The 22,352-nt window shown below is 39.5% G+C and overlaps 1 protein-coding gene across 2 annotated transcripts in view; it reads left to right on the top strand.

The window, feature by feature from the left end:
- Window positions 1-599: 599 nt before the first annotated feature.
- The window catches only part of GREM2 (gremlin 2, DAN family BMP antagonist), a 39,921-nt gene continuing 18,168 nt past the window's right edge, over window positions 600-22,352 (top strand). The window contains exon 1 of one of the 2 annotated variants that reach the window (XM_005508662.3): window positions 600-939. Coding sequence is in view for 1 of the 2 variants with exons in the window: in XM_065057830.1 (XP_064913902.1) it covers window positions 2,884-2,918 (35 nt within the window). In the remaining variant the exon portion in view is untranslated. Of the gene's footprint in view, window positions 940-2,877; window positions 2,919-22,352 lie in introns of those variants that run through there. The other variant, XM_065057830.1, reaches the window with a different exon arrangement.

Raw genomic sequence — 22,352 nt, 5'->3', positions numbered from 1 at the left:
GGCCACTTAAGTCATTCTGAGTGAAAAGAATACCAACATCAAAGGTGCACTGAGGAATGACAATCACAGCCGCTGCCATTGAATAACCGTAGATTCAGGAAGAGGAGGGTTAGCATCCTGATTTTATTTTCTGTGCATGCCATGATTTGACATGTATTTAACCAAGACAGGGCTAGGAACCCTAGCAGTGTAAGAAAAGCAAACTAAACTCAGGCAAAGAATGCTTTGTCCTACCTCAGATTTAGCCCTCAGGTGATCAGGCGCTGCATGCTTTTAATTTTACCAGCTAGGCATATTTTTAAAATGTTCTGAGAACAAACGTGTCTGAATATTGAGCATGACACAAAATGTCATGAATGCTTAAAGTTGGAGGTCCTTCAGCCAAAGGAGGAAGATGCTAAGGGAAGAGAGTGTGTTTTGTCAGATCCAGGGTGAGAATGTCCCCGCATAAACAAAAGGCTCCTGACTGGACGTCCCATTAGGGCAAGGCGCGGAGGGGTGGGGGAGTAAAAGCAGGGGGTTAGATCTGCCCACCAGGTTGCGAGGTTGGGAGGAGCGGAGCCGCGGGCGAGCGGAGCGTGTGGGGCGGTGGAGGGGAGGCGGGCGGGAGGCGGCGGGCGGGCAGGCTGGGGTGAGCGGCGCGGCCACCGGAGCCAATCGAAAGCTGGAGCCCGAGCCTCTCCTCGGCCAGTGCCTGCGCCGAGCCAGTGCCGAGCTCCCCTCGCTGCCGGGACCGGCAAAGCCGCTCGCTCTCTACACGCACCGCTCTCCCCCACTGAGCGCCTATGGGCGTCTGCAACCAGCGAGAGCTTCGCACCACCGCCACCACCATCAGCAGCAGCAGCAGCAGGCGACGACCGCCACCCAGCTTCATCACGCCTTGGGATCTATAGCTGGCAGGAGGGAGCGCGCTGCAGACCCTTCACCGCCTCCGTGCAGGTATGGGGCGGCCGTCGGGCGCCCAGCGTCCCGGTCCAGCACCGCTTCGCTTGCGGTCGCTCTGCTCCCTTCCTCCTCCTCCTCCCCTGCCCTATTACACTTATCGCCCCTCCGCCAGGCAGCGAGCGGGGTGTTGCGCCGGGCCGGCGGTGGCGGTGACAGCGACAGCGCGGGGCCGCCCGGCAGCGCCTCCGCCCGCCGCAGCCCCGCCACCCGTGCCCCTCCCGGGCGCCCGCCCTGCCGGGGATCCCGCCGGCCGGAGCGCTGGCGGCCGCACTTCTCCGTGAGGAGCAGCGTGTCCCGCTGCCCGCCCGTGGGGCGTTTCCAGGGGCACGTAACTAAAGTAATGAGAGGCGGCTGCGTCTGGGTCTCGGTGCTTTGCTCTGAGTGCCTTCGCATGTTACCTGAATGGCCAAATCACTTTGGGTTTGAAGCGTCGTGCATCGCGTCTCCATGCTACCTCCCAACTGAAAAAAGAATCCCCCAAAAAACAAACCAGGAAAAAAAAATATTAATCTCGTGCTTGAAACCTGTGCCCCTTTGTACCTTTCTTTCTTTGCTTTGGGTTAGTGATGGGTTGTGATTATGAAACCCCACGAGGGATCAGCTCCAAGAGCGAATAGCATTACTTTAGGTCATGAGTTGGAAAGATTTATGTGTGTATATATATACACTGTTTTTTCCCCTTACAAATGAGGATTATAATAATACAACCCCATGTCTGTCTCACAAGGAACTCCTGCTTGACTTTCTGCTAAAGCTAAGGAAATATTTGCACTTTGACAGGTCTTGCAGAATTGGAGTCACAGGTCTTAGAAAAACTTCCAGTGGCATTTGGCTGAACAGCTCTTATTTTTAGCACACTGTTGTGAAAGTGGTTATATAACTTTTGGTGGATTTTTGAGGACAAAATTAACAGCTCATAACAAGTTAAACCTCTTCTTTTTCTTCAAAAGAGGAGACATAAACTGAATGAAAGCCCCGATGAGTGCAGTCAGGTGAACTTCAGCCTGACAAATGACCATGGCAGAGATTCCGTAAGGAAGACCCGCTGGTTAAGGATCCCACTGTCCTCCTGAGAATCATGAAGCAGCAGGTGCAAGACCAAGCAGTGTCTATGCAGAGCCCCAGTTAGCATGCTGGTTATCAGGCTACTTCAAGTCTATTTCTTGCTAAACCAGGGAGAAATCAACATCGCATCAGAGTCTCATCTTCCCACCAGTGTCAATACAATACAGATACTGTGTTCGCCTAAGGGATTAGTTTGTTGCTTGAACTCCAAGAAGTGCACACTGCCCTAAGAATGCCTGGTGTATTTTAATGCTGATACTTTGCTTGCTGAACTTGGTGCTAGGTTCTCAGGCTGGCCTTTCCTCATTTCCTTCCAAAAGTTAAAGAATGACAATACCCTAAGATTTTAAAGAAATACCCCAAGAAAATAGTTAAATAGATGTAAGAAACAGCAATCTGCTTATTACTGAGAGCGAGGACGTGAGAATTCAGTCTCAGTATCCAGGCTCTGATCAAGGGACCTCTCTCTGTACTTCTATTGCACTGTTTTCATGAACCACCATCATCCAAGACGTGAAGTCCTAAATTCTAAGCATTTGTGCGTGATTACTGTGCAGCTGAAGAGAACAGACAAATTTGCTAAATCTCTGTTGCAGGATGAGTGAGAAACCTAACATGCAGAATTTTGCCTTCTCGCATCTCTTGGAGCCCACTCTGTGCAGAGTTCTTGCACAGAGGAGATGCGTCTCGTAACGGCGAGGTTTGCCCAGCCTTTCATTGCAGGATGATAAATAAGTGAAAGATGTGTCAGTGGAAAACATCAGTAAGACCTCTAAAAGGGTGCCACAAAAATAATGCAATTAACCCTAGCTTTTGAACTGATTGGTTTAACTGACTTATTTGCTTTTTATTTTTCAAATAGATTGTGCTGTCATGAAACATGTCTTTCATAATGGAAAAGAACAAAGGTATGAGAAGTTGAAGAATAAAACTCAGGAGATTTTTGTTTGTTGCCATAGTGTCAGATAAGCATAACAATTAATACGGGAAATGCCAACTGAACTGTTAGAAAATGCTTGGTTTCAGTGATATTTGTCAATGCTTATGAACGTGTAAATCAAATAGACTCAAATCATGCTCTTCTAAAATAAATAGTTCAGTCCTGCTGTGGTTTTGCTTGATAAATTTGGTAGCTGGTAAATTCCAACTGCTCAGTTTCATCCTTACACACACACTACTACTAAATTCACATTGAAATAATTCTAACTCAAGCATCAGAAACTGGTAAATTCCAATTTGGAATCAGTAAATTAGAATTTACCAGTTCCTGATGCTTAAATTAGAATTATTTCAATGAGCAGTTCAAGTCACTGACGTCCAAAGAGTTTCTTCAAGAGCTGAGCAACAAGGTCTTACTTCATTTCATTCTCACAGATGCTCGTGGGTGTGGTTGTGCATTTATATTAGTGTTGTGGTTCGTGTCAGGGGTGTACTTTTGACGCCAGTCTTCCAGTTGTTCCCACTTACTGTCCATCTCCATATACCTCATGGTGGGCCAGCTGGATTCTTTTATAATGAATCTAAATGAGAAGATGTGCTTGAGTCATTGCTGGAAATTCAGTCTGTGGGACCAGACCAGAGAAAGCCTTAAGTAAAACCCCAGAAAATGAATATAGTGTTGATAGAAAATCTTCCATGCTTAACTGTTTTGCTCTGCTTGTCTGTTCCTGTTGGGCTGTGCTGGCTGCTAACACAGCCCTGGTCCATTTGCAGCAAAGTACTGGTGTACCGTGCAGTTGGAAACCAATTCTGACCGTCTTTCCCAGGGGTGTGGGCTAGTCCCTGCTTCTTACACCATTGCCCACACATGTGTTCCTGAGAAGCTCCCTCTGGCTCAGCAGGAGGGCACAACCCTGCAACAAGCTATGTCCTACTTGTATCTACACACATTGAGCTCCCTTCAGTTCTAAAAGAAGATGGGTATTATTATTATTTTTTTTTTAATTGTCTGGCTAGTGATAGCAGACTATTTTCTAAGTGGGAACTTTGGATAATGCAGCCTTGCATTTGTCTGGTGAATGTGAACACAGCAGCTGCATTTAGGAAAGGACAACTGGTGCTTCTTCATGGTTGTTTGCCTGTCACTGGCTTTAGCCTTTCTGCATATAAAGGTTCACAGGTCTTGTTTTTGTTCCTCATTGCATTTGAGAGTGGTGATAACTGTTGACTTGAACCTTAAAAACTGGCATTTAGAAATGCTGTGCTGTGTTTCCTGGGTGCAGCATCTTGGTTGACTACATATCCCACAATGCAGCAGAAACAGCGCTTTGGAGAAAGAGGGTCCCAGCATATGATGGGAAACATCCTTTGGCACTGGAGTCCAGTTGCCCCAAGCAGGTGGGAATGTGTGATGCCCAGAGGGATGTTTAGAAGCCTCCACTTAAAACTGAAAGCTTCTGTTTAAAAAATGATGACGCTTTTTTTGTTTTTCTTTCCTGCAGTTTCCAGTCTAAAACTGAAAACTTTTCAGTTGTTTGTTATTTGGTGATTTGATTGACTTCTTGCACTTTCTTGTTTTTCTTTAGTTTGCTTCTTTTGTGAAAATTATTTTAAGTAGAATGATTATTTTGTTAATTATGAGCAATTATCTTTCGTATGAAAGCATTTCTAACTAGAAAATATATTATTGGAGCAATTAGGAATCAAACCATTTTTCATCATTAACAGAAGATGGTCATTATTACTGCAAACATTGAGCTTCCCACAGACACTTCAGTTTTAAACGCATTTTTACAGGGATCATGATGGAAATTACAGGGTTGCGTGTGTATAGCATGAAGGATACAAAGCTCCTCCTTGTACTAGATCACTGTGACTGGTCCAAGACTGCTTTTAGATCACATAAAATGTTGCGTTATTCAGAACAACAGGAACTGAAAAACAAGAGAGCTTTTCCATCTCAAATGACTGCTTTTCTATTGCTAGAAGTTGTCTACTCCAAACCTTATTCCAATGAATATCTTCTCTGCAGGATGAAGTGTGGATATTAACAGGAGTTGTGCAGATTATAGATACATCACTTGAAATTATGCTATTTCTTGTTCTCAGTGCATTAAGTCTTTTATTACCAGTTTTTGAAGAACATTTTTGAAACCTGTTTCAGCAAGGGAAACAGCCCATAAGAATCTGTCTTGCTCCAGGATGTTAAAACAGAAGGCAATCTATCTTTCAATATCTGGTGTGATACAATCATGGCAACTTCCCTTGTAACCTGCCTTTGTCAAAAAGTCATCTTACAGCATCTGCTTTTCATTTTTATTTTATTTTATTTTATTTTATTTTATTTTATTTTATTTTATTTTATTTTATTTTATTTTATTTTATTTTATTTTATTTTATTTTATTTTATTTTATTTTATTTTTCTTCTAGGCATAACCTTGTTTATGAGATTTTGTATATTTTTTTCTGTGGTTACTGTCTACATAGTATATATGAGAGTTATAGTGGCATATTTAAATAAGTCATAAAACTAAGGGGGATTCACTAAAGTCAGGGTTTTTTTTGTAGAGACTACAGTGCTTACAGAGGCTACTGTCTTTACTACAAGCTTCTTTATAGAAAGAGAAAGGTAAATTTATTTCTCATTCCAGACTGTTTTAAAGTAATTATTGCTTGGGAAGTGAGTATTTTAAGAAACCATAATTTGTAATGAAACCAGCATTCAAATACAAAAAGTCTCATAAAGATTTCCTTTCTGCCTATTTTGTGTTAAGGAAGTGGGAGAAGAAAAGTACACTGGGAAAGGAAAACATATTATTTACCCTCAAAATTTCATTTTGGAACCAATTTTTATAAAGTGTGATGGGCAATGCACAAATACAACATCAGACTGTGGATTTAAAAGCAATAAAACTTAAACATTTCCTAAATTTTAAACTTCTCTTTAAACTTGGAAACGGCATTTGTACAACTCATGCGGAACACATTGTTGACCTTGTCTTGTACAAACACTTGCTAGAATTGGAAAACTGTATTGAGCTGGGGCTACAATCTGCCCTTCTTGGTTTGTGTGCAGTTTTGCTGTGGATTCTAGCCATGTCTAGTCTATCCTATTACTCTGCTAAAGTGCTATTCTGATAATGCTAAATAGCATGTTATTCTACAGTAGTGCTAACAAAAAAAACAGCAGCATTGTAAAAATTCTGCATGACCATTTCTGGCATGAAACAGCCTGGTTTTGTGGTGCAAATCTCAAACCTAATCTCATTTCCAGCGAGGCCAAAACACTAGTTTGGCTTAGAGTTGAGCAGGATCCTGCCCATAAGTCTGGCCAGTCTCCATATAGATAACATCTGGAAAGCTGTCATTTAAAAATACGTGGGAGAGCTTGGGACAGGGGTGTAAATAGTGGGTCAGAGCTTCTATCCAAAATGAAAACAGCCTGACTCTCAGATGTCAGGCATCCTTGCTCTAGGCATGTTTTTTTGTTATGATCCATCTATCGTTTGTCGGTTCCTGTTCCGTCAACATAATTTGGAGCTCAGTGTCCTTTGCAAGGAACAAGAGGAGGTTGACAGGCAGAGAAGACAGGGAATATGTGAACATGTTGCATGACTTAATGAATTCATCCAGCAAAGTCTCCTAATAAAGAGAGAGATGGCTATCACTTGTATTTCAGTTTAATTTGTTCTCTGGCTGACACCTTTCAGATTACCACACACAATGGCTTTATACTAAGCATGTTTATTGACTTTGGTCTGTATTCTTAATTAATGAAGCCCATGGAAACTTTGCCTAATACTTCAGTGAGAACAGCTTTTTCCCAGATATTCTTAAGAGGGAATACTTACTTATAAGTACCTTGGATTCTGTGTAGGCAGGGAAAAATTGTTGATCTGCCTCTTTAATATTTCCATTTCTTACTGAAGCTGATCCCTAAGTAAAGGCATAGCCCAGAACTTGTGACTTCTTAAGGGTATCTGAAGCTGAAGATTCAAACGTCACATAAACTGATTATTAGGAAAATTTATAGCCTTATTCAAAAAAATCACAGAAAATATGTGAAAATAGCACCATTGTATGCTATTTTTGTTATATGTAATGTACTTTTGTGTACCGTAAATTCCTCCCAAATGAAGAGAAGCTTTAAATACAAATTGTACCATAATAAATCCCATTTGGCTTACTTTATGCACTTTTTTTTAAGTCATCTGCACTTGATGTTTTTTCTTCTTGAAGGAGCACTGAAAAAGCTTCTTCACAACCTACAGTTTACTGTTTTCTGAATTCTACATCCAAAATGCCAGTTGTTTTGTCATTCAACTCAGGTAGACTGCTTCCAACTAGAAAAAATATTTTTATGTTGATGTTTCAATAGCTGACTTTAAAAGTATGATACATGCAAACACTATTTTGAGTACCTGTCAGAAATTGCCAGTCATCTCCTTATAAAAATAGTCCTGGTTGTTTGTGTTGTTTTTTGGGTTTTTTTTGTGTGTTTTTGTTTTGTTTTGGTTTGGTTTTTTGGTGTGTTTTTTTTTGTCTTTTTGTTTTTGTTTTTTTTCAGTTTAAAATTAGTATTTTATGAAACTTAAGTTTCTTTGGAAAAAAGTTTATTGTATCATTCCAAGCTGATCCTAGTTCTTTTCTGGACATTTCTAAGATTTCTTTAAAAGAAGAATATGATATTACAAGAAGAATGTTACTTTTGTTTGCCAGAGACCTGTACTGTGTTTACTATAATAGGATTAAAGGAAATTTGAAAGTCAATACTAGCTCAGCGGGAAACTGATAAACACACGTTGTACTCACAGGAACACTCTGCCCAGTAGTATTAGGAAATTTATCACTATTTATTTAGCAGTTCAGACTTTATCCAACAAACATATTTATTGTCCATTTAAAACTATGCCAGACATTGAAAGACTTAACAATATGGATGTGATCTGCGGAATCTGAACTATTATCCTGGCATAGCCATCTCATGTGGCTCAGGATTGGGACTCTCATAGCATAGATTTTCAAAATAACAAGTCTGTAGCTTATGGATCCTGTTGCTTTCCAAAGTCTGTGGTTTGTTTCTTGGCACTTCTGGTTAGGTCAACTATTGTAGCCACAGTCATAAACAGTGATTTTCAGAATCGGAGCAAGCTAGATGAGGGTGTAGCTCCTTGGAAAAGTTATTCTGGAAGAGGCAAACCCAGCAATATCTCTGGATCCATGTCTGGTATTGGCAGGCTCTGTTGTTGAGAAGCAATGACAGTCCAGTCCAGTCTCGTGTATACTAATGTTTGTTTATTTGTGCCTTGGCCAACTTTTCAACGAGAGTGAATTCTGGAGAAAGAAAAGGCCACAGACTTTCTACTAAGTACAAGTTAAGAGGTAATTTTTACATGGACACAAATGCTGCTTGCAAATCAGTAAAACAGAATGAAATAGTTTTGTTTTGAAATGCATACAGGAATTTTTTTTTTTTTTTTTTTTTATATATCATGAACAAAGAGGGATACATAATCACAATGCAACACTTAAACTGCTATTGCAAATGTTTTCATCACCTCCAATATGCAAGTTATCTTGCAAAAGTGGAAAGCTCCTTTGTGTACTGCTGAACACCAGAAAAGGCCAGTGGTCTGTCCCTACTGGAATTGGTAAGAACTTCAGGATGTAGTCCCTGTTGGTTATGCAAACTACTGCTGTTGATAAAAAGACAGTTAAGGAAAGTAGTTTATTCCTAAGATGCTCTCACTTTTGGAATATCTTAGAAAAGTGAATCATTGTATGAAATTTATGGATGTTTATGCTATCCATGAAGTCACCCCAAGATACCCGTTTCTTCTGTTCATATAAAATGTCAATGTGAGCCGCTAATCTGCTTTGAGATGTTCAGATCTGAATAAATCTTTTTCATACTGTTCAGCACGCTTGTGCTGACAAGAATAATCTCATTGCTCCTGTGGTCCTCTACCACCCAAAATGATCTTTAAAAGTTTGTGGAATCACTGGAAATGACCTTTCTCAGCCAGCGGAGTTATCCTTTTATTATGGTCCATGCCTCTCTATTGTAACCATGGCCATAGTACAGTCCAGCGTGTTTTGGAATCTCTGAGAATGCCAGCAATGATGGAAATTTTTACTTTGGTTTTAGCTGGTCCTTTCAAGCAGTGGAACTGTAAATACATGAGTGAGAAGTCCATATCAAGGGATTCCTGTCTCAAGGGAGACTGTTGTGTCTCTAACTCCACTGGCAGTCCAGGCTTCAGGTCATGGTGAAGCCGAGTTCTTCTGTCCTGGGCAACTTCACCTGCAGGTTGAAGAAACTTCGATCTTACTTTATCACTAATTAAAACAAAATGTTGCCTATTTGAGCTCTTCTGCTTAGCTTCATCCACATAGATAGGCTACAATCAGAGTGCTTGCAGTTTGCTCCATTATATACAAATTGTACCTCAAGGCTGCAGCAAGTTGCCAGTTCATGTTCCCACTTGGATGCCAGCTTCATTTATTCATATGAATAACTGCTTAGCAGTTGAATGTGATCGACTTAAGCTGGTACTTTTTCTGAATGTGTAAAATACAGGGAGCTTGGTTTTGTTGACAGTATTTAAATGTATTTTTTTCTGTGTATTTATTATGATTTTAGATTTATCTTTACTGTTTACAGGACAACACAAAAGAATTCATTAAAAAAAACATTTTTTTTTATTGCCGTATGAGAGTATGAATGATTGGATTTGTATTGGTTAGAGAGAGACTTAGTTTCTTAGTAAAAATCAACTGTAATTCAAGAGACTTTGGTTATGAAGTCCCAAATGAGATTTTTTTTTCTTTTTCCCCACTTTTCCTTTAAAATGCTAACTACATTCAAAAACTGGATTATTTTACCACAATTATGGCTGATACCTCAATTAGGTCACCAAATGCACTATAACTTTTGAGCTAGATGCATGTTATTATACTAACTACTAACATAGATAGCATAGCAGTTACTCTGCAATGCTGGTGGATTTTTTTGGGTGAGAGTCATGCTTCAGTTTTGCTTTTAAGTAAGCACTATATCTTCTTGCTAATTGTAAACCTTCCCTAAAGCTTCTATGATGGCCTTTTGCTTTCTTTGCAAGACCAATTTCTTTCAGGTGGCAGAGTCTGACAGTCTCTATTAATTAAGTATTAATGGTCCACTGAGTATTCCTGCTTTGTTATGCTGCTTGTGGCTTTGTCTGTGGTGTCACTTTAGCTGGGCTGAAGGGGTCGTCTTGCCCTTGGCTTTGCTTGTAGCCGCCAGCTTGTGGCTTCGTCCTGTTACAGACTTTCTTTTGGGAAACTGGCTCAGAAATTGTGCTGTAAATGTTGACGTATGTGTTCAAAACATCGTATGTCCTCTAGCTGACAATATTCTTAGGTAGAGTGCATGGTGTCTTGAAAACCCTGCCAATACTGGATAGCTGTAGTGGTCTAGATAGACAGGCTCAGTGGCTAAATGTGGAAGATCCTTGAATAACATTGCTATTTCAGAGATAGCCCAAAGACCAGCATTCCCAAATTTTCTGGAAAATGACATGGGTTAATTAGGGTGGTGAGGCATTGGAACATTCTGCCCAGAGAAGCTGTGTATGTTCCATCCCTGGGAGTGTTCATGGTCATGCTAGACAGGACTTTGAGCAACCTGTTCTAGTGGAAAGTGTCCATGCAACATGGCAGAGCATTTGGACTGAATGGTCTTTGAAGATCCCTTCAACCACAAGCCATTCTGTGATTGTATAATGCTGTCATTGCCTGAACAGAATGTTATGGGTCACTCTACAGGCTGTAAACACTTTTACTGTCATTCAACACTTAAAAAATGTATTAAAAGACTAAAATGCTTGTCTTATTAACAGCTTATTACAGTGCACTATATGTGCAAATACAAACAGGATGCAAAAGCCATGAATTTAGATGTAGATGCAAAAAAAAAAAAAAAAGATGTGAATTCTTGTGCAGATTTGCACACATTGAACTAAATTAATTAATGCGCAGAGAAACAGAACAGTGTATCACTTTGAGACAATGCAAAAGTGCTTTTATACCTTTTAAAAAAAGGCACCGTTAACCACAGCTTCTATATAGTGGGAATTTCTGCCCACTCTGCTGTCTTCATTATTTAACATTTCTAACCTGGGACATCCAAAGCTTTTGTTTATGATTTACACAAGGTCATCCAAAGCTGTAAAACGTATTTTCGCTGTAGTAAAAGAAAGAGACAACAGCATCTAATTGCCCTTGCACTTTTCTCTTTTAAAACAGATTATCTAAACCCAAGCCATATAAAGTAGGGAAGAGATAATTTGCTTCTGATGAGCTGAATTATTGCACACATAGATTGTTCTGGAACATTTCAGTTACACTTTTTACTCTATATTATTTTTGGGTTAATTCTGAGTTAACATATTTAAAGGGTAACTTTGAAAAAAGCTATGTAAATCCTTATGTTTTATGATAAAACTCATAATTTAATTCTAGAATTATTTAATCAGTTTTTCTGACTTACATATATTATTAATTTCAAATCTAAGTGAAACTGGCCTGGGTACTTTGAGATATGGTGTTACCCTATCAAAGATATGTCTACTAAGGGGTTGACATTAAAACTTCTGAACTTCATTCTTTAAGAGTCACCTTATTTATAGCAAGATAAATGCACTTTCAGCTCTAATTGCAAAGAGAGGCAAAAGCATTCTTTGGATAGCCTAAGTAATCTAAAATATATCTTATCTGGGAAACCTCAGAGGATCTATTTATTCAATGAGCTAGGAAAATTTAAGGGATGTATACTTACAGCCTGGATTTCAGAATATACAACTGCTGCTTGCACATTTTAGGAGGACTCTTAATTTCTTTTAATTATATAGAATGTTTTAAACATCATAAGCTATATTTTCACAGAGTTTATAGGACAGATGTCATGCCATACTAGAAATATAGATGAGAACTTGAAAAGCATATTCAAGAAGAAAATCCAAAGATATTAATGCTTTTATGTAACTGAAAAAAAGGCAAAATGCAAATAGTGACAAAAGTGAAAAGTGAGTTAAGCTTTTCAGTGGTCTGTTCGATATAACTACAAGTTAAATTCCAAACTGTTTATGGATTCAGAGTGAAGTGGTGGGGGGTGGTATTCAACAAGTGTTTTGGTCTTTTTAACTACCTTTAGAATTTTTTCTTATTCATTGTAAACTAGTGCCCTCACTCATTGACTGGTTGTTCTAAATATTTTTAACGGAAATTTGACACATTTCCTAAGAAATACTTGCAAAAGACATCTTTACTGTAACATATCTTGCTGTAAACTCACAATGTCTTGGCATGTAATCCTCTTCTGGGAGTGTATACATACAACTTGTTGTTAAGGCTTTTTGTCAAGAAGTCACATGGTATTTATTCCTCCATAGGCTGCCTTGGTTAGTGTTTGTGAGGAAACTCTCATCTAACTGCTAGTAGATTTTATGTTGTGTAACCTTTGCAAGTATTCATCGCATGTTAACTCTTGACAGATAACATTACTTATTCACTATTGACTTAACTTTGAGGGATGATTTGCTTTGTCACTATTTAGTCATCTTCATGCTATGTTGAGACAGCAGTCTCTCCCCAGATCATCTTGTGACATGCAACTCTTTGCCTGATACAAAGTTGTGTAATAGTTAGAGGTCTACAGAGGGAATGTGCTGGGGAAAAGGGAGAAAGGCAAATGCTGGCATGTTTTTGAATCTGCACTCAAGACAGACAACATTGGTACCTGTGAAGAGGAGGGTTATACATCTGTAGCTTTTACTTGCTGCTGTTTACTGGCCTGCTCTCTAAAACATGCTGGGAGTATGGGGAGAGAAAGGTTAAGCATTTACCCGTTTTTTGTTTCACTGCTTTTGCTCATAGGATAATGTTATTTTGTCCCACAAAAAAAAGATCACAAATCAAGAAACACTGTGATGTTGCCACTTTGTGTCAGTCACCTGCTTATATTAGCTTACCATTTACTTAAAACATGCCTGTTAGCCCAACCTTGTATATATGTATATGACTTGCAATAAAACCTTGATGCATTCTTAAGCTAATGAAAGGAGCCTCTTGCTTTTATTCTAGATATTTAAGCATGACCTCTGAGAAACTTAGGAAGAATCTAAATATTTCTGACCCCTCTGGCACTGCTTATATATGTGAAGTGTAAAAGTAGCCTTTGCCTTCTTCCATGTATTTTCACAATGCAGAATATTGGCCTATTATGAAGGTCAAATGAATTCTACAAATAACAGTGTCTAGAGTACTAGTTTGGGAGCATGGAGCTACAAACTTTTTGGTTTGTGTTTGACAATTCGCCTGAAATCTGTATCTTAAGAGTACTTAGACTTTCCTCTGTTCAGCATTACAAAGACTAAGAATTTTACAAGGTCCTTGCTGTGAAGCATCACAGGAAGGGTCCTGTGAAGCTGTGAAGGTAGATGAAGCTGACAGTCTGGACTTGACAAGTCTTGCAGAAAACCAGGGGGCTAATAGCTAAGGTGATCTGTGTTGTGATGACCTGCTGAGGTGGCTTCAAGTGCTCTGTGAACTGAGCTGCAAAGTATTGTGGAAGTGCAAGCCCTGATTTTCCAAAGCAGCTGCTTTTGAATGTGGAACTGAGCAATCTAAACAATTCAGCAGAGGCATCACTGTAAGGACTGTTGAAGAACCTAAAATTTTGGTGACTAGTATCAGGAATTCCCATAGGTGAGGCAGACAGCTACATTCTTTGTGCTGTGAACAAGGAGAGTTTGGGGATTAGGTTTGTGGTGTACACAAGCCAGTGTGCTGGCTATTAAAATTCAGAAAATACTGAGGAAATGAGTGTTTCCAAAACCCTGCTTCTCATGAGTTCAGGCTGCCACAGAAGTGCTTGGGGAAAATGGTGGAAGAGAGATTGGGAAATGCTGCAAAATGCTGCTTAATGCTTTTGTCTTTGGATGCATCTGCTGAGATTTTCTTTCTGTAATGAAAACAGTGGAGCTAAAGGCTCAGGAGGATCTCTATGAGGGTTGAATCCATAGGTTAAATTACACTCTGGAACTAAAGGTGATAAAATCCTCAGAGCTATAAGGAGATGTAATTAGATCCAAAGTACAGCTAGACAAATTTTACCCCCTCCCCTCTACTGTCAAACTCTTATATAGGTGCCAGTAACCAGAATGTCACAGTTCAGAACTGGTGAGCTTTTCAGAGGCCGTTGGGATTTCCCAGATACTTTTAAGTATTGCTGAACATTATTTTACTTCAACATGATAAAGCTCTGTATAACAATCAATTTTACAAGTCTAAAGTTCAGTTGGGAGCTATACACACAAAGCAACACAGATACTGAATTCTTCATTGATACTGTATTAGCATTGCATGAGGAGAGATTAGGATCAGCTCTTCTTTGCTTAAATGGTTTGCCTGGTACAGCCAACTGGCAGTAACTAGGTCCTTCCAGCCAGGAAACTGTACCAAACAAGAAACTCGTGTTATGAAGCCTACAATTAATGCACACATTGTGAGAAAATTACCATTAACTTCAGAAAATCTGTTATTTGTCACCGTTACCAAAACTGAATCTAATAACTTCACATGGTCTGGCAACTCTGAAGTAAACCTAATCAGATCTTGATTTGGTTCAAGCCAGGAGTATAAATCAATGCGGCATCTCTGAAGTAAACCTTAATCAGATCTTGATTTGGTTCAAGCCAGGAGTATAAATCAATGTGATACAGGGTGATTCCATCTACACCTTCATATTTCTTCCTTTAGATTATATGGCAGTCATGCAACGAAAAGGCCTTAATTTCTTTACATTCCTCCCCACCCCCCTCCAAAAAGTTGTATTACAGCTCTTTCTTCCTCTTCCCTTACCTCAATATTTTACCCATGATGGTCTTCTAACAAGTTATTACTAGACCCTGATACCTAAGGCTGTGAAAAAAGAAAACAGTATGAGCTAGTTATCTGTGGTGTGTTGATATTTAATTATTGTAGGCTCAAACTTCTTAGAAAGGTATGTAATGGGAGACTGAGTAATTCTCGGATGTCCCATGTGAGACTGCTGGGCAGTTCTGCTAAATTGCAAAAGCAAGAAAAAGCAGAAAGCTTAGGGTTACCATTGACTTACAGAAATTTTTTGGCCTGGACTTCTTTTTAAAAAAAGGGGAAAGTTCCGCATTACAGACACTTTTGATGGATTTTAGCCATAGATTATAGAACCTACTCAGACTCCTGTAGCCTAGATTAGGACTAAGTAGACTAGGTTTGATTGGAGTGTTACACTATGCAGCAAACAGATGTTTGTGGAGCTTTCTCTTCCCTTGTCCATTTTTCCCCTTTATAGCCAGTTAACTAATTAAAAGTTAAAAAAAAAAATAAAAAAAGTAAAAAAAAAAAAAAGGCTCACTGATTAAAAGTAAAATACGATTAAAACTATACAAAATAGCTAAAGAAGAAATGTGATACTAAGTAGATGTGAAAAATAATTTGTATTGGAATTACAAGATATTCCAAGAACATAAATGTTGTTAATCTATTGTTTTAATTTACTTCCTGGTAAACATTTCTGGTATGGTTGGTTTTGTTTTCTTTTCATCTGTCAGCTGTCACAATAATTTATCTGTAAGCATTTGCTGATTACTTCAAAGGAACTGAGTATTTTAATGGCAGTACATTTTTGGCCACCTGAACTGTGTGAAAAATCAGTGAGTCTACCTGAAGACAGATCCTTGCCTGGTCTAAATGACTGTGTATTTTAAACCTCAAGGACTTTGTATTGATATTCCCACAGAGTAAAATTATTGGCTCAATTGAAGTAAAATATTATGGTTTTTTTTTAATTTACTCTAATGAAGTCACTATTTGTCAGATAAATCCTCTGAAAAAAATTAAAATACATATTTGCAGAGAATCCTTCCTCCATTTATTTATTTATTTGTTTGTTTTGTTTATTTATTTTTCCCTGAGCTTACTGGACACAGTGAAAATGTGGCCTTCTTGTTGGTAGAAAACATTGCAGTATTGCCTACTGTATGAAGCCTTGCAGGACTATATCTAGGCAGGGAAGCATTTCTTCATTGGGAAAATGTTGAGGAGATGCCTTTACTCTGTAGGCTAATTTTAGGGAATTAGCAACAGTAAGAAAATCAAATTTCAAAATTTATCTCAATTTTGGGACAATAAAGAAGGCAGATGGGAAACCAGAATTTTATTCCAGTGTGTGTTCAGTTTCTGTTTGAAGGCAATTTCATTTATTTAATTGTTGGCTTTTGTGGGAAAGGGAGGGTTGGACAGTGTGTGCATCTTCACAGGGTATTGCTGTGTTTGTAGGACAAATATTATAGTTTTATTATGACAACTGTTGACAAACTGTTCCACACCTGTTAATTACAGGTATTGTGGACAGAGAGAAATTTGGGTGTTTGCTGTCATGAGGACAATACAGATGTTTTGGTCTGTGCAAACCTCTGTGGTTTGCCTCAGTTCCTTGAGGACGTGGGTATTTCTGGGCCTGTCCTTCTGTCCTGAGGCCTTTGGATGAGAAGGCGCTCAGCTGCCCCATTCAGTTGCTGTTTACAGAATGGGGCACTCCATCAGCCAGTGCAGCAGTACCATTGTCCCACTTCTACTTCAACGTGTCTGTTGCTATGGCTCTGAAAGGACCAGGAGGAAAAAATGTGATATGGCATGACATTGTGACTATATCATCTTCCCACACTGATAGTTAGGAGTTTTGACTTCTCTGCCTTGAAATTAGTCTTCAAATATGATGTAAAACTGTGCCCAAATCAGCATTATGTGGAAAATTGTGTGTATGTGTGTTTTATGGGTATTTAAATATGCTTTAGGAATTATTTCTAATGACTCATAGATGACATTCATCTTCTTCAACAAATCAACTAGAAATGTTTTTTCTAAATAACTTAAATTTTGAAAAACCCAAGGTGTTCTGTAGAATCCTGTGTCTTGACCTCTTTTGCCAACAGAGGAACATGAAAAAAAATGTTATGTATTCTGCCTACAGCAAAATAAATCAAACTGAGTCTTTAATTCTGAAATAATCTGATAGTATCTGCATTATAAACCTGCTAGGTTCACAATTAGCAAGTTGGAGTGTGTTAAACATAAGGCTGGCTTTGAGTAGTGGCTTAGCAACCCCCTAGCAAATGTACCTTAAGCTGTACTGCAAAAAGAATTATGATGTCTTTTCCATGATAGCTGGCATGAAACATAGAAGCCTAGATAGATGAGATGAGAGATGACAGAAAACTAGACAAAAATCCATTAAAAAGATGGTTCTTTTTAGAACAATAATTGTTATGTATGTATCTCTTTATTTACTTAAAAGAGAATTAAAGGGACTTAAAGAAGTCATCTGGCTCATGTGTTTGTTACAGTACATTTGTCTAACATAATTCCTGGCAGAGGTGGTGATTTTTTTTTTTTTTCTCTTTTTGTGTCACTTTCTCCTTAATAATCCTATTAATGAGTCTACAGCTTTAGGAAAATCAATTCTGTATCACAGCACTGGTTAATAGGAATATTGTCTGAAATCTTGTATGCTGACATTATTGCATTTGCATCTATGAAGGGTAAGGGCATACTTTTTTCACTCTTTGCAATAGCCTTTAATACATTTGAAACTATTAATATCTTTGTATTGAAGGTTCCTGATTTCTGCAATCTTGCCACATTAAGTTATAAGTTCTGTATACATAAATGTTCTTCTTTGCCTTCCCTCCAGAAATCTTCATGGCTTTTCTGAAGTATGGTGCCCAGAACTGGCACCTAACCTACTACTTTCCATTCCATATTTGTGCTTTTAGAGTCCAAAACCAGAACCTTTATTTGTCCTTAATGTGCTCAACATACCATAAACAAAGTGTGGTGGGCATAGATCTCTTAGGGGACTTTTTTAACTTCTCCTTTTTTTTTTTTTTTTATGAGGAGTCTTTTGTCCTCGTGTGGGATATGTTGAGACAGACAAGTTACTGTGCTGACCATTGTGAGAGACATCAGTGCACAGAGGAACAATATACAATTTGGCATGTGTGTGTATGAAAACTGACTGAATAAAAAACTACAGCAGGCTGTCAGTGAAGAACAGAGCCTAGGGCTTAGAGCTTCCTTTAAGATGCAGGAATATTATTTGACAAAGCTGATTGAAAATAAGACACGGCACGCAGCTTTCCTTGTTTAAATGCCATCTGACACAAACTGTAAATTTAACCAATGTGATACAATTTCCACCTCTTAATCTTAATTACAGGTGGTATGGTGTGTTCTCTGATGCTTTTGACCTGCTAGTGTGTAGGGTATGTTGCCACACTTTTCTTCTAATGTCTGGTGACTTCAATAGGCTTTTGGACCTGAATAAAACGTTTGCCTAGCTTCTACAGTGTTAGTTTAAAGCTGTCCTAATTACTAAAATGGTGTGAGCTCATACCTATATGAGATCTTTAGTCCTCTCTGTTGACCAGTAAGTAAATTTATGCATACAAGCAACTGTATTTAACTGGAAAACATTAGCCCATGTGGTACTCAACATCATCCAGGCTTTTGGAGAAAGAAGATCTCTTTGTTCTGTAACAGGTGAGTAGCTTAATGTACAGGTTCTGCGCTTGAGCCTGTGCCCTTTGCCTGGCTGGTCACTGTGGTGTTTGTACCCTTTGACTGGGTGGCAGAGATATGAGCTGGTGCTCTTTGGCCTTGAAGGCTTCACCTGAAGGGTCAGATGCTGTTTCAGCCTTCTGCTGAATGAATACTCCTGGAAAACTTGTCTCCTCTTTTTCTTGTTCATGTATTAGGATCTTCACTCCATTTCTTACCATGTCATGTACATGCACAACTTATGCTTTTGCTTAACGAGGGCAAAAAATCATGTGAACCCAATAGCCAGAAGAGCTGAACAACTTTTCTTATGGTTTCAGTTCTCTATTCTGAAAAGGAGTTTGTATAAATGTTTGCATTCAAATTGTGTTATAACTTCTGATAGACTTTTTTTTTTTCAGGTTATTAACAAGTAGTTTGATTCTGTCTCATGAGCATTTTTGGCTCATCTGTTACCTGGAAAGAGAGCAGAAAACTATTTCCCTCCAACTTCTTTCACTAAGCCACATCACTTGTTTGTTTGTCTTTAAAATCAGGTTTTCTTAATTTTGTAATGCACTAATTGCATGGGTGCATAGCATATTCACAAAAAGAAGAGTCACCTTGCTACACTCTTCAGTGCTAGATTCTGGATCACATGTGATGAATCCAGCAAGGGTAGGTGTTGGGGCAGAGAGGCTGAGGGGGCCGTATGATGAAAGGAGAAAGAGTGAAGGAGAAGGCATCAGTACTTCCGATTATTCTGATGCAGTCTAATCAGTGACTGTATTTAATATCTTAAAACCCCAAGGTGTCGGTGGAAGAAACCTTTGAAATTTAAAAGGCGAGACGCTCAAAAGTCAGACAGTAGGACGCAGCAGTTAGACTTCATTTTCATGGTTCTTTTTCCATCCTTAATATTTAGCATTGCACTACAGTTGCAGAGCACATTTTCAAGATAAGATAAAAGATCCTCTTTTTAAGTACTCCATATCCATTGAGGACTTGAGATAAATGGTGCATACCTCTTTTGGAAATGCAGTCATAAGTAAGAACTGTAGTGTTTAAGACACTTGCAAGAATCAGTGCCTGTTTGAATACCCCGTATCTCTCACCTGGCTTCCAACAGCCACTGTGGAGGAGTATACATCTCTCATATGGTCTACCTCTGATGTGCCAGCATATACAAACATCTTAGATGCCCTTGGGCATCTGAAATGGTAGTACTCATCATATTCTATTATTCTTATTTTATTTTCTCTCACTGCTGTGGTATAGACTGTAGTTCTAACACCAAGCTATTTAGATGAAAGGACCATCCATCTCATATAGGAAGCAAAAGCATGCAGTTCTGTCAGTCAACGTTACCTTTATCAGCCACACCCTACCAGTTACATTAGCCTCCTCCACCCTGAAACAGGTAAGTTGGGTGACAGTGTTCCCAGGCCCCATTTGGGAAGGAGTATCAGGGCGTGGCTGCCCGGCTGGTGGAAGGCAGTCTGCCCGTGGGCTGGTGCTGGCAGGGCAGAGCAGCCCCCAGTACTGGCATGGGGGCCCCGGCGGTGCTACTGATCCCGCCGGCAGCTGGAGAGCTGGCTGGCAAAACAAAACAAAGAAGGATACCTTTCTGGGTGGATCAGCAAACTCGCCTTGCTGACTGTGTGGCTGCATGGTTGTTGGTACTGGCACGGAGTGATCAAGGTGTGTGTGTGTGTCAGTGTAAGCACCATGCTTGTGTGCTGGGCACAGGAAAGGTGGTGCTGGTGGGGACCAGGAGCAGGGAGACTACAGCTCACAGTTTAAATGAACCAAACTGCACCCTGGACAGTGACAGCATGAGGTGATAAGAGCTTTATCTCAGAGGGACATGGGTTGTGATTAGAAATATATCCAGCTTACATAAATTGTTGTTCTAGTTGTTTCTCAAGGTCAGATATAGAGTTTTCTCTGTGCCATTATTTCACCTGAAAGTGGAATTACACTATTCTACAGTGAGTATATGTAACTGGAATATATATTTGAACCCACATCCTGCAGTATTCCTATCAGAACCTAAAACTGAGAAAAAATTGCATAGGTTTTAATTCTTTTTGTCTGTGATTATTTTCATTTGGATTTAAAAACCTAGAACAAATGACCTTCTTTATGTGTTGGGAAGGATGATAAAATTCAGGGAGCTTAAATTAAGACCTCACCCACCACATCACTAAGCCTAATCACAGAAAAATAGTGTTGGGTGCGGTATTACAATTCCCTTTAGGTCCAGGAATTTTACCTTTATTCCCTATGCAGTAATCCAGCTTTAACAGAAAGTATGGGTAATGCCTTGTTGTGCTTTCTGCTTTTCCACTACCCTTTTCTGGAATTTTTAGTTTGCAATGGTGGGAATGTGAATGGAGTTATCTCCGGTTCATGTGGGTACTGAAACTCTAAGCTTATATTCATGAATGGGGAAGATGTTGGAGAAGGTCCTGAGGCAGGCCATGAAGATGATCAGAGAGCTGGAACACTTCTCCTATGAGGACAGGCTGAGAGACTTCGGATTGCACAGCCTGGAGAAAAGAAGGTTCTGCAGAGACCTTAGATCAGCCTTTCAGTACTTAAAGGGGAAATACAAGAAAGCTGGAGAGGGACTTTTTGCAAAGACACATAGTGGTAGGACAAGAGGTAGTGACTTTGAACTGAAAGAGGGTGGATCTAGATCAAACATGAGGAAGAAATTCTTCATCATGCAGTCTGCCCAGAGAAGCTGTGGATGTCCTGTCCCTGGAAGTGTTCAAGGTCAGGCTGGATGGGGCTTGGAGCAACCTGGTCTAGTGGAAGTTGTCCCTGCCCATGGCAGGGGCGTTAGAACTAGGTAATCTCTATGGTCCCTTCCAATCCAACCCATTATATGATTCCATGATTCTATAAAGATAAAAGAATCACAGAATGGTTGGGGTTGGAAGTGATCTTTGGAGATCATCTAGTCCAACCACCTGCTAAAACAGGTACACCTAGAGCAGATCACACAGGAATGTGTCCAGGTGTGTCTTGAATGTCTCCAGAGAAAGAAACTCCACAACTTCTCTGGGCAGCCTGTTCCAGTGCTTTGTCACCCAAAAAGTAAAGAAGTTTCTCCTCATATTCATATGGAGACAGTTTAAGAAGATGTTGTTGCTAAGCTGGTTATGAGAAATATATATAGAATGCCCCTTTGGCTAAATTTTTGGATGACTGGTAATAGTTAATGCTGTTAATTTTCTGCTTATTGGTGTTGTTTGGTATACGTGAAACACACTTGACAGAGCAGGACAGTTGGGGAGCTGCCGAGTGGTTCCCAAGCTTTGTCTGCCTTCTGTATGAATGGCAAGAGATGGCATTACCACCTGCCCAGTCCTATGTCTGGGCACTCTACAGAGGCACCAGTGTATAAACATGTAAGGAATGTTGCCGTCCAAAATGACACTGAAGGCTTTGTAGGTGTGGGAACAGGACTTTTCTGGATTACTCACATTGATGTAAGTGACAGGTATGTCCCTGTCACCTATTTCTAAAGTGTCTCTAAATCTCATCTCTGGTTTCTGTTAGATGCTTTGCCATGGATTTGGCAAGCAGCTTTAAACAAATAATATTTTGAGGGGAGTGGAGAATATTTACAGAGAGGACCTTGTTAAAACCACGGTATCTAGATGGGCTCTTTATGTCTTCTGTACAGTTATGCTGTAGATCTATTCAGTAGCTTGCCTTCTTAGGTCTGTTTCTATTAATTCAACTGTGCCTCTCTTGCTTGCTTTCCTGTTCA

The sequence above is a fragment of the Columba livia genome, chromosome 3 (genome assembly GCF_036013475.1).
Source record: "Columba livia isolate bColLiv1 breed racing homer chromosome 3, bColLiv1.pat.W.v2, whole genome shotgun sequence".
NCBI lineage: Eukaryota > Metazoa > Chordata > Aves > Columbiformes > Columbidae > Columba > Columba livia.
This window is presented reverse-complemented; position numbering and strand designations above follow the sequence as displayed.